At 40.7% G+C, this 12,280-nt stretch overlaps 1 protein-coding gene across 3 annotated transcripts in view; it reads left to right on the top strand.

The window, feature by feature from the left end:
* The window catches only part of RABGAP1 (RAB GTPase activating protein 1), a 165,154-nt gene that overhangs the window by 20,303 nt on the left and 132,571 nt on the right, over positions 1-12,280 (top strand). For all 3 annotated transcript variants that reach the window (XM_040963469.1, XM_040963468.1, XM_040963470.1), the window contains exon 2: positions 116-315. In XM_040963469.1, the coding sequence (XP_040819403.1) occupies positions 166-315 (150 nt within the window). In that variant the 5' untranslated portion in view covers positions 116-165. The remainder of the gene's footprint in view (positions 1-115; positions 316-12,280) is intronic.

Raw genomic sequence — 12,280 nt, 5'->3', positions numbered from 1 at the left:
TTTTTGGGAGTATTGTTTTCAAGTTTATCCATGTGTGTGTTTTATAAGAATTAGAGCACAAATGAAAATCTGTCAGGTATTCTGCATGAATTTCTTTATGTTTTTTGTTTTTCAGGCATTGAGAAAAGATTTAATCATTCATGATTTGATCTTCATTCTTGAGTTATGGATGACAAGGCTTCTGTTGGAAAAATCAGTGTCTCCTCAGACTCAGTATCCACTCTTAATAGTGAAGATTTTGTGTTGGTTTCCAGGCAAGGGGACGAAACACCATCTACAAATAATGGAAGTGATGATGAGAAAACGGGACTCAAGGTAAAATTCCATTGTCTGCATTCATTTTGCTTAGCCTTGCTGCTAAGCCTATTGCAGAATCACTCCAAAAATACATAGGAAATGTTGGAAGAAAGTAAAAATGTGAACATTTATGTTAAATTGTAGATGCTTTTTTAAAAATTATGAAGCTATTGAAATACGTAGATAGAACTAAAGAATTTTTTAAAATATGCCATGTTTGTGTTTAGAAAGACTCAGTATGGATAATTCATTCTCCATATTTATCTGTAAAGTTGGTACAGTTTCAGTCAAAAACCTTTAAAGATCTTTTTTACTTGAAAGTTACAGAAAGAGAGAGGGAGAGGCAGAGCTTCATTCCCTGAATGGCTGCAGCGGCTGAGCCTGAGCTAGTCTGAAGCCAGGAGTTTCTTCTGGATCCCCTATGTAGGTTCAAGGGCCCAAGAACTTGGGCCATATTCTGCTGGTTTCCAAGGCACATTATTAGCAGGATGCTGGGTTTGTAGTGGAGCTATGGGGACTTGAATGTGTGCCCAGGTAGGATGCTGGTGCCCCAGGCAGCCGCTTTACCTGCAGTGCCACGGTATCAGCCCCTCAATCAGAATTTTATAGTGTGAATTTTTGGATTTGAGTTGATGATTCTTTATTTTGCAAAGCTGTTTCCAAATATATAATTGGGAGATAAACAACTATCAATAGCTAGCCATTCTTGAGAATGAAAATAAAGTTAGTCATTAATGTGATTGCCCCTTATTTCTGTTCTCTTTTTCTTTTCTAATATTTTCTTGAAATATAGTGTACATGTAAGGAAATGCACATTTTTATAGATAAGTGAGTTTCTGGTCACATATGACACTCATAACTAATATCTACATTAAGAATAGTATAAGAATAACTTATAGCACAGGAGTCATCACTATTGCGCTTTCTGCATTTGTTTTTTTTTTTAATGTGATAAAAAAGCATGTTGTTATTTATATAGCAGAATTCAGTGGAGCAATACTTAACAATGGCATACCAAATGATGAGTATGGCTTATTTTACTTACCGTAATGACCAGTTACATCCATTTTTTGCGAATGTCAGGATTTCATTCTTTTTTTTTATAGCCGACTAATATTCCAGTGTGTAAATGTAGCATATTTTCTTTATCCAGCTGTCAGTTGATGACTACGTTTAGTTTTATAAGGAGTCTTAATACTGTTTCCCATGATTATTGTACCAGTTTGCATCCCTACAAACGTTGCATTAGGGCACCCTTTTCTCCACATCAGCATTTGTTATTTTTGAGGGCGTGTGTGTGTGTGTGTGTGTTTTGGGAAAGTCATTCTGAGGTGGGGGTAATGCCTCATTGTGGTTTTTATCAACTTCTGCTTTGGGCTAGTGATTCTGAGCATCCTTTCCCTGTGTGTGTTGGAGCTTTGTATTCCATCCCTTGAAAAATGCTTGATCACACCCTTTGCCCATATCATGATTGGGTTGTTTTTCCTTGTTGAGTTCTTTAGGTCCTTATGTATCTGGATATTGATCTTTTACCAAATGCATAGTTTGCAGATATCTTCTCTCATTCTGTCAGTTGGCTCTGCTGTTCACATGCTTGTAGTTTGTTGTAATTCCATTTGTCTGTTTTTGCTTTCCTTGCCTATGCTTCTTTCTGAAGTCTTATCCGAGAAGTCTGCTGGGGCCAGTGTTTTGCAACTTCTCTCCTATGTTTTTCTCTAGCGATTTGAAAGCTTTACAGCTTAAATTTAGATGTTTGAGCCATTGTAAGTTGGTGTTTATCTAAGGGTCTTGTTTCAAGCTTCCAGCTGTGAAAATTCAATTTTCTGAACACCTTTTATTGAAGAGGCTGTCCTTTCTCTAAGAAATTATTTTAGCTTGATTGTCAAAGGTTCATTGGTTGTAGATGCATAATTTCTGGGGTTTCTGTTCTGTTTTGTAGATTCACATGTCTGTTTTCATGTCAGTATTAGGCTGTTTTGATTTTAAGAATCCTGTATTATATCTTGAAATTTGAAATTGTGGTACCTCTAGCTTTGTGCTTATTATTTAAGATTGCTTTAGCTTATTGGGTTCTTTTGTGTTTGCATATACATTTTAAGATTTTTCAAAATTATTTATTTATTTACTTTTGGGTAAATCTTGGAGAATGCTCTTGAGATTTGAGATCACATTAGATATGCAAATTACTTCTGATATTATGGCAATTTTGGTGATACTGTTCTAGTTCATGAACATGGAAAGTTTCTCCAGTTTTTATGTCTTCTCTTTTTTCCATTAATATGTTGGGTCCAGTGTGTGTGGTTTAAGTGGCCTGTGGCTGGTCAGCATTACTTTTTTATAAAGTTTAAGGTTATTGAAGCAACTTCAGGTTTCTGACCTTCGACCACTCATGTTTATTTTTTCTCTGTGAAGCAACTGCTACTTTTTCCATACACTGTTAACTATTCTGCGTTTTATGTATGTACATGAAAACAACGTATTTGATAAAGTTGTCATTCAAACGTAAGTAGTTTTTAGGATATTCTCCTATTTACATCTGTTCATTCAGTGTGTCGTTAATGAGTAACTTCCAGGCCAACAACAATTCTATGTACTGGACATGTTAGTGGAGAACAACCCAGGTAAAGCCCCACTGCAGTTCTCTGGAAGCTTTTATTCTATGGGAGTGGACTCTGGACACATAAACAATTAAGTATGTCTGGTAAGGTTCTATGCTCTGAGGAAAACAAAACAGGATACCTGGATAAAGAATGAATGGCAATAATAATAATAATAGTAATAATAATAAAGAAAAACAAAATATAAAAAAACCCAAAAAACTAAAGAAAGAAAACAAAGAATGAAGGCATTATGAATTGTTTCTCTTAAAATCTTTGTCAGAATATGTAAGATTGATTTCTTTGAAAGAGTGATAAAGAGACGGAGAAGGAGCAAGAGACCCTCAGCAGCCAGCACTGTGCCAGGCCGTGGGTAGGAAGCAGAAGCTCCGTGCTGAAGTGCCAGGTGCACAGCAGGGCCCGAGCCCTTGGCCCACCTGCTGCTGCTTTCACTGGAACATTTGCAGGAAGCGGGATTGAAATCAGAGCAGCTAGCACTTGAACCAGCAATGTCTGCTCCATTCTCACCAAAAATTTGAAAACAATACTTAGGGAAATAAAGAAAAAAAAAAAAACAACAAGCTAAAGCAAAGGTGAGTGATAAGTAATATTTTAGAGAATCCTGAGAAGACATTTGAGTTGAGACCTGAATAAATGAAGAGGAAAGCCATGGAGAAATGTGTGCAGAGGGCTTTGTGGTAGGACCAGGAAGATGCCGAGGAGGAGCGCTGTTACTAAGATACAGAGTAGAGTGAATCCAAAAAGAGTTAAGCGTTGAGAGCCAGTGATGGAGTGCATTGTGCTGTGTAGCTGCACTGTGGAGCTAAGTGGGAAATTTGAACATTGTCATAAATGTGAAGGGACTTTTTGAAAAGCCTAAAATGGGAATGACCTAATTTTATGTTTCTATAAAGTTCTTTTTTTCCATGTATTTATTTTAATTGAAAGGCAGAGGTACAGAGAAGGACAAACGAGGAGATCTTACATCAGCGTATCCGCAGGACCACAAGTTTTGCCATTGGGATCTGAAGGCAGTGCCTATGTGGGATGACAGTGCCCTCAGGTGGAGACTTAGCCTACTAAGCCATGGCACTGCCCCTAATTTTACATTTTTAAACTTCCAGCAAGACAGGATATCCTACTCCCCAACAATACTGATGATAGTTATTTAAAAACAAAACAGTGTAATGTGTGGAAGTCTTCCAGGGGGAATATGACAGATGGAAAAACATTTATTCAAGGAAATTTACTGAATTTAACCATGAGAAGCAAGAGTCTTGTGTTTCAACTGAAATCTGTTCCTTTCCTTTCCCCATCTGAATGAGACAGTGATGCCACTCCAGACTGGCACAGTGGAGATGACGTAACTCCCTCTCTCCCAGGGCCATCTTTCAGGGATGAGCAGGATGCCAGTGTGTTATTCTTTCTCTAGGTTGCCTGTTGCCAGCTAAGTGTGACTAGGAGTTGACCCACCCCACACCATTTTGTGCTCAGTCCCCACACCTGTGACAGGGGCTTTGCTTTGTGCGCAGCTTCTTTGCTTTTTTAAAGATTTATTTGTTTATTGGAAAGTCAGATATACAGAGAGGAGGAGAGACAGAGAGGAAGATTTTCCGTCGGATGATTCACTCCCCAAGTGACCACAACGGCCGATGTTATGCCGATCCGAAGCCAGGATCCAGGAATTTCCTCTGGGTATCCCACACGGGTGCAGGGTCCCAAAACATTGGGCCGTCCTCGACTGCTTTCCCAGGTCACAAGCAGGGAGCTGGATGGGAAGTGGAGCTGCCGGGATTAGAACTGGTGCCCATATGGGATCCTGGCGTGTTCAAAGCGAGGACTTTAGCCGTTAGGCCATGCTGCTGGACCCTGGGCACAGCTTCTTAAAGCTGGGGGAGTTTACTGGTAGAATAAAACAGACCACCAAACAGAAAGCTTCTAATGTCTTCCCAAAGGAACTTACCATTCACAGCAAACCAAAATGTTTAAGCCTAGAAGGTTACTTTCCAAAACTGTGAAGGTTGGAAACAAAGGTAGTTAAGGAAAGAAAATCAGAGGGCTGTTCAGGTTTTACTGCTGGTCTGGAAAATAAGTTGGAAAATAAGGCTAAGATAAAGCTGGGAGGTGACCAGGGACATCTGGACTACTCACTTCAAAGGAACCTGCATTTAATTGGCTCAGTCAGTCGGTGAATTTATACTCTGGTGCCCCATTGAAATCCACAGAGCAGTCAGCCAACAAGTGGAGTTCAGCAAAGTGTAGTTAGAGAAACAGAAAGCTCTGCCAAAACTCTGTCATCCCAGGGTGTCTGTGCAGTTCTGAATATGCTGCCCTGAGAAACTGTCAGAATCAGAAGATCTGTTCACAGAACCAGCTAGTTGTTTAGCAAATATAACCCATAGCAAATCCTGAAGAGAGAGCCCAGAGTTGGTACAGTATAGATCTAAAATGTCTGATTTCCAACAGAAGTTCTTGAGTTGTAAAGAAACAGAAAAATATCCATACACGCAGACAGCAGGCAACAGAGAACTGCCTATGGAAGAGTGGATCTAACATGTAATACTTTCAAAGTAGGCATTGTAAATATGTTTGACAGACTGAAAGGCATCTTTTTGTAGCCAGGACTAAATAAGGCCAGTGCCAGCAACCTACAGCCCAACCCAGATCTGGGACCCAACCACGTAAGGTATCACCTGCTGCCTCCCAGGGTATGCAGTAGCAGGAGTTGGAATGGGTGTTGGAACTTGAATGTACCACTCTGCTGTGGAATGCTGGTGTCCCAAGTGTTTTCTTAGTTGTTGCGGTAAATGCCCACCCCGCGAAATGGGCTTCTTAGCTAAGATTTGGAAGTCAAAATTATTTCTTGATCTGTGGGGTACAGAAAGAAGGTTGTATTAGCATTGATCAGTTTCATTAATCTCATGGATGTGTTGTCAGTGAGCAATTGTCCCCAACAGTAGGCTTAAAATACTTCAACAAACCTCATTGTAGGTACCTGTACCTTACTGTTCCATGTGTAAAGGACAGGTAGAGTGGAGGTAGTATAATTCTTACAAGCCCTGGACATTTCAAAATGATAACTGAGCATTTAAAGTGTCAATTTAAAGTCAACAGCTGCATTAGCTCCTAACCAGATGATCAGCCAGTCATTTAATTTTTTTTTAATTTTAATTTTTTTATTGGAAAGGCAGATATACAGAGAGAAGGAGATAACAGAAAAAAAAATATCTTCCATCCCCTGGTTCACTCCCCAGATGGCCACAATGGCCAGAGCTGAGCTGATTCAAAGCCAGGAGCCAGGAGCTGCTTCCCGGACTCCCACATGGGTGTAGGGTTCCAAGGCTTTGGACCTCTACTGCTTTCCTAGGCCACAGGCAGGGAGCTGGATGGGAAGTGGAGCAGCCAGGATATGAACTGACACTCATATGGGATCCTGGCATGTAAGGTGAGGATTTAGTTACTTGGCCACCACACCAGGCCTGTCACTTATTGTTTTTAAGCCGATTATTGACTTGTCTTCTCTGAGAATTCTGGATGTTGTCTTCCATAATAAGCCTGTTTTCATTTACATTAAAAATCCATTGTTTAATGTACTTTTTTTTTAGTTGTGTTAGCTACATATTTTGGATAATTTGCTATAGTTTCTATGCCAGCAGTTGCACTTTTATTTGTCAAAGAAGGTTTCTTAAATCTAATGAATGAACAGATTTCAAAGTCTGTTTTCTATGGTTTGTTCATCTCTTTGGTCATCATAAAATTGGAGAAAATTTAAGCTGTGTTCTGGTTGGTCTAGAACTAAGCCCTGGCTGGTTGTTGTAGCTGGTCTAGTCTTCCAGACCACTAGAACATTGTAGCAACAATAAGACAGTTTTGCTTTCTTACTCATGTGTTCACTGATATAGAACTTCTAATTCCCTTCAAGAAATTTTCCTTTGTATTCACACCTGCAGGAACTCTTGCACAATATGCCCAACTTTTCGTCTTTCAGTGTTCTTTCCTCAGTAAGCTAAGTCACTTGTGCTACTTTTTAAAACTACTTATTAGAGCCACTGCATTGGTGTAATGGGTTAATTCTCCATCTGCAGTGCCAGCATTCCATTTGGGCGCTGCCCCGTCTCCTGGCTGCCCCACTCACCATCCAGATCCCTGCTTATGAGCTGGGAAATTTTTGAGAATGACTCAAATTATTGGGTCCCTGCACCCGTGTGTGGGAGACCGGGAAGAAGCTCCTGCCTCCTGACTGTGGATGGGGCCAGCTCTGGCCATCATGGCCATTGCAGAGTGAACCAGCGAATGAAGATCTCTTTCTGTCTCTCATTCTCTCTGAAATCTTCCTTTCAGATGAAAGGAAATCTTCCTTTCAAATGTTAAATGCTTATTTTTTTTTCAGTTGCAATTCAGAAAAACAGAGATCCTCTGTGCATGGGTTCACTCCCCAGATGGCTGCACGGCCTGGGCTTGGGCAGCCTAAGCCAGGAGCTCCATACTGGCCTCGCATGGGGATGGTTGGCATAGGTATTTCAGCCAATTTCCACTGCCCTCCCATGCATAGTAACAGGAATCTGAATCAGAAGCAGAAGAGCTGAACCTCAAGATTAGAACTCTGAAAGAGTACACTTGTTTTACAATTGGGAACTTAACGAGCTGTGCCGTAATTCCAGACTTAACCTGACTTAACCTGAGAGATCCACAGCAACTTCCTTTCAGTTGCATAATGTTGAGTCTTGGGGTGTAGGTCTGCGGTGAGGAAGAGAGCTCTGGGAATGGCTGCTCAGAAACACTGTTGGAATACAAAGTATTTACTAAGTTTGTTGTTGCTTTTGGCAGCAGTTTGTGGTGCCCCAACCAATTATAATAGTATCAAATTGTAAGAGAAATGAAATGAGTACATGTTGTTGGAAAAGTATCATGTGCTAGATTTGTTAGACATGAGTGGAAAGACTTTGTACAAAATGTAGTAGCTGGGAAGAGCAGTAAGCCAAGTGCAGTGGGAAGAGGTGTGCTTGTTTTTAAAACTAAAGGTTTAATGAAGCACTCTGGGGTAAACAGATGAACTTAGTACTGAGCAGGCCTGTCTTCCAGTAAATTCTAAGGTTCTTCATCCTAAAGGAAGTGACTAAACAATTAATTAAATCCACATTAAAAAGACTATAAAAGTAATTGTGCAATAAAGGATAGAATGTTTTTCCTGCTTTTGTGTGTGTAACATATATATACTGTTATATATTTGCTAATAATTGGAAAAGGAGACAGGTAGAAACAAAGATTTATTTAGAATAAGGAAATGACTTTGTGTGGTAACTCAGATTGACAAACAAATGAAAAGGATCACAAATCATGAGTATATTTAATATAGATAAAACTACAATTATTGAAGATATATTTATTTATTTTAAAGGAAAGAAGGATAGGCAGGAGATCTTGCATCTGCTGGTTTATTCCCCAGTTGGCCACAACAGCAGGACTGTGACAGGCTGCAGACAGCCTGGAGCGTCCTTCAGGTCTGGCATGTTGAATGCCAAGCACTTGGGCCGGCTTGCATTGCTCTCCAGGCACATCAGCAGGAAGCAGCCAGGGCTTGAAGCAACGCCCCGATGGAATACAGGTGCTGCGGGCTTTACCTGTGGGCCACAGCAATAACAAAAGTAAATTGAAAATTCGTGAGTGGAATGCTAGTATGCACTTCAGTGAGAACTCGAGAGAAGCCGAAAGGTAATTAAGTGTAGAAAAAGCATTTTTTTTTTAAATCTAACAACTTTTAGTGAAAGAATAAAACAACAAAAAAAAGCAGACTAGGAGTTGAGTGAAGCTTCTGAAGTTGATAAAGGGTATTCATAAAAAAGAAGAAATGAAATTATACTTGATGGTGAAGAAAGTGATTCTTTGCTGTCAGTTCAGGAACAGGTAGGTGATGTCTGCACTTGCACCCGTGGCTGCTTTGCTAGCCAAGGCAGTTAAGAGCATCCAGATTAGAAAGTTAGAAACCGTTCATGCATGGCATGATTGTTCTAATTTAAAATCTTGAAGAATTCACCAAAAATGTTATTAGAATTAGCCACTTCAGTAGCAAGACAAAAAATTGGACACCTGAATATCAGTTTTATTCAGTACATTTGAATTTAACGTAAAATAACATTAAGCAGTTTTACTTATTATAGCATCAAAAAGAATAAAGTACTTAAAAATTAAATAGGGCCTGGCGTGGTAGCCTGGCATCTCAAGTCATCGCCCTCCATGCACCGGGATTCCATATTGGTGCCAGTTTTAACTCCTGCAGCTCTGCTTACCATCAGGCTTCCTGCTTGTGGCCTGGGAAAACAGTTGAGGATGGCCCAAAACCTTGGGACTCTGCACCTGTGGGGAGACCTGGAAGAAGCTCCTTGTGTCGGACTGGCTCAGCTCTGGCAGTTGTGGCCACTTGGGGAGTGAGTCAACAGAGGGAAGATCTTTCTCTCTGTCTCTCCTCCTCTGTATACTTTCCAACAAAAGTAAATAAATCTTTTTAACAAATTAGTTTAAATAGTACAATTTATACTTGAAAACTAAAAGATTATTGAAAGACATTACTGAAAATTAAATTAATAGATGTCCTCCAATGATTAAGGCTCAGACTTAATATTGTTAAGATGCTAATGCTTCCTAAATTGAGTTGTATGTTCAGTGCAGTCCTTATCACAAGTCCAAGATAACATTTTTCAGGAAATTCTCAGGGTAATACCAAAGTTACATGGGATAGCAGGAAACTGAATAATTCAAATCATTTGGAAAATGAAGAGCAAAGTTAAGCCACGTTTTAAAATTCAGGACTCGATACAGTTGACATTGACATCATTGGAATAGATTACAGAATTCAGAAATGACACTCTGGCCAGTGGTTAGCAGATTTAGGCCGGGGGTCCAGGACTGCGTGTTGGGGAAAGGATGATTCTTTCAACATGCTGCCAGCAAAACTGGATAGTCAAGGCAGAATAGTAGGATTGCACCTTAGTTTCCTTTTACCATATATAGAAATTAGTTAAAATGGGCAAAAAAATGTAAAAGTGAATACTAAATCTGTGGAAATCACAGAAGAAAATTTAGGAATAGGGCCAGGCGGCGTGGCCTAGCGGCTAAAGTCCTCGCCTTGAATGCGCCGGGATCCCATATGGGCGCCGGGTCTAATCCAGGCAGCTCCACTTCCCATCCAGCTCCTTGCTTATAGCCTGGGAAAGCAGTGGACGATGGCCCAATGCCTTGGGACCCTGCATTTGAGTAGGAGACCTGGAGGAGGTTCCTGGATCCTGGCTTGGGATCAGTGCAGCACCGGCCGTTGTGGTCACTTGGGGAGTAAATCATCGGATGGATGATCTTCCTCTCTGTCTCTTCTCCTCTCGGTACATCTGACTTTGTAATAAAACTAAATAAATCTTTAAAAAAATAGGAATAAATCTAAATAACCTCAGACTTAGCATTGGATTCCTTTTTTAAAAATAAGTTTTAGGGCCCGGCGCGGTGGTGCAGTGGTTAAGGTCCTCGCCTTGCACGCCCAGGATCCCATATGGGCGCCAGTTCTAATCCCAGCAGCCCCGCTTCCCTTCCAGCTCCCTGCCTGTGGCCCAGGAGAGCAGTTGAGGACGGCCCAAGGCTTTGGGACCCTGCACCTGTGTGGGAGACCCGGAAGAGGCTCCTGGCTTCGGATTGGCATGGCATCGGCCGTTGCGCTCACTTGGGGAGTGAATCATCGGATGGAAGATCTTCCTCTCTGTCTCTCCTCTCTGTATATCTGCCTTTCCAATAAAAAAAATAATAAAAATAAATCTTTAAAAAATAATTTTTAGAGATTTAATTATTTTTATTGGAAAGGCAGATTTTCCAGCTGCTGGTTAACTCCCTGCGTGGCTGCAACAGCTGGAACTAAGGCAGTCCAAAGCCGGGGGCCTCTTCCGGGCCTCCCAGGCAGGTGCGGGGTCTTAAGGGTTTGGGCTGGCCTATGCTGCTTTCCCAGGCCACAAGCAGGAAGCTGGATGGCAAGTGGAGCAGGCAAGACATAAACCGGTGCCATATGGGATCCTGGTGCATGTAAGGCAAGGACTTTAGCCACTAGTCTCCCACACTGGGCACTTTTTTTTTTAAGATTTATTCAATTTTATTGGTAAGTCAGTTTCAAAGAGAGAAGGAGATACAGAGAGAAAGATAATGTCTTCCACCCTCTGGTGCACTTCCATACTGGCCACAATGGCCGGGGCTGAGCTGATCAGGAACCAGAAGTTTTCTCCAGGTCTCCCACATGGGCGCAGGAACCCAAGGCCTCTGGCCGTCATCCACTGTTTTCCCAGGCCACAGTCAGGTTGCTGGATGGGAAGTGGAGCAGCCAGGATACGAACTGATGCCACAAGGGATCCCACAGAGTGCAAGAGAAGGATTTAACCACTGTCATGCTGGGCCCTGCATTGTATTCTTAATTACCATGCCAGCAACGAAAGCTACAAAGGGAAATGTTGAAATTTCAAAAGTTATCACAGTAAGGAAAAACAAGTAACTTGAAAGAAGATAATAAATCATATCTAATTATGTTTTTGTACTGAGGAGTAAGAAGACCTAAAAACCCAAGTGTCCACCAATTGTAGAAGAGTTAAACAAAACATGTATAACTATGTAAATATCAACAATAAAATAATTAAAGTACCGAAGCATGTATAATGGGGTATGGTAGCCACAGAAGGGAGTAAAATATTGATACATGTTACAATATAGGTGAACATTAAGAATATTCCGCTAAGTGACATACCAGTCACAAGAAAACTACAAACTGCATATAATATGAAATATGAATAGACTTAAAAAATTTGATTTTTTTACTTGAAGATTAGCAAAGTGAGAGACTGAGAAGTCTCTCCACTTTTTACTCCCTAAATGTTTAAGATTTATTTATTTATTCATTTAGAAAGGCAGATTTACAGAGGGGAGAGACAGAAAGATCTTCCATTTGCAGTGGCGGGAGCTGAGCTGATCTGAAGCCAGGAGCCAGCAGCTTCTTCCAGGTCTCCTATGTGGGTACAGGCCACTTGATTTGAATCATTCTCCATTGCTTTTCCAGGCCACAGGCAGGGGGCTGGATGGGAAGTGGAACATATGACAGGAACCTGCACCCATATGGAATCCTGGTGGATGAAAGGCTAGGATTTACCACTGAGCTGTTGTACTGGGCTCATGAGTAAAATGTTAATAGATCTTAGATAAAAACTGTTGTACTGGGTTCATGAGTAATATGTTAATAGATCTTAGATAAAAATGTTTTGCTAGCTGCTCTGTGAAGAAGTTGCAATGCCAAGGGTAAGAGTAGTGTAAATGTGCTGTGATTCAGATGTGTTTTTAAAGTAGGAATGATTAGTAATAATGTGAGATGT

The sequence above is a fragment of the Ochotona curzoniae genome, unplaced genomic scaffold (assembly GCF_017591425.1).
Source record: "Ochotona curzoniae isolate NIBS_2020 unplaced genomic scaffold, NIBS_Ocur_1.0 scaffold_3208, whole genome shotgun sequence".
NCBI classification, from domain to species: Eukaryota; Metazoa; Chordata; class Mammalia; order Lagomorpha; family Ochotonidae; genus Ochotona; species Ochotona curzoniae.
Note: the sequence above shows the minus strand (reverse complement) of the source record. Positions and strands in the feature narration are given on the sequence as shown.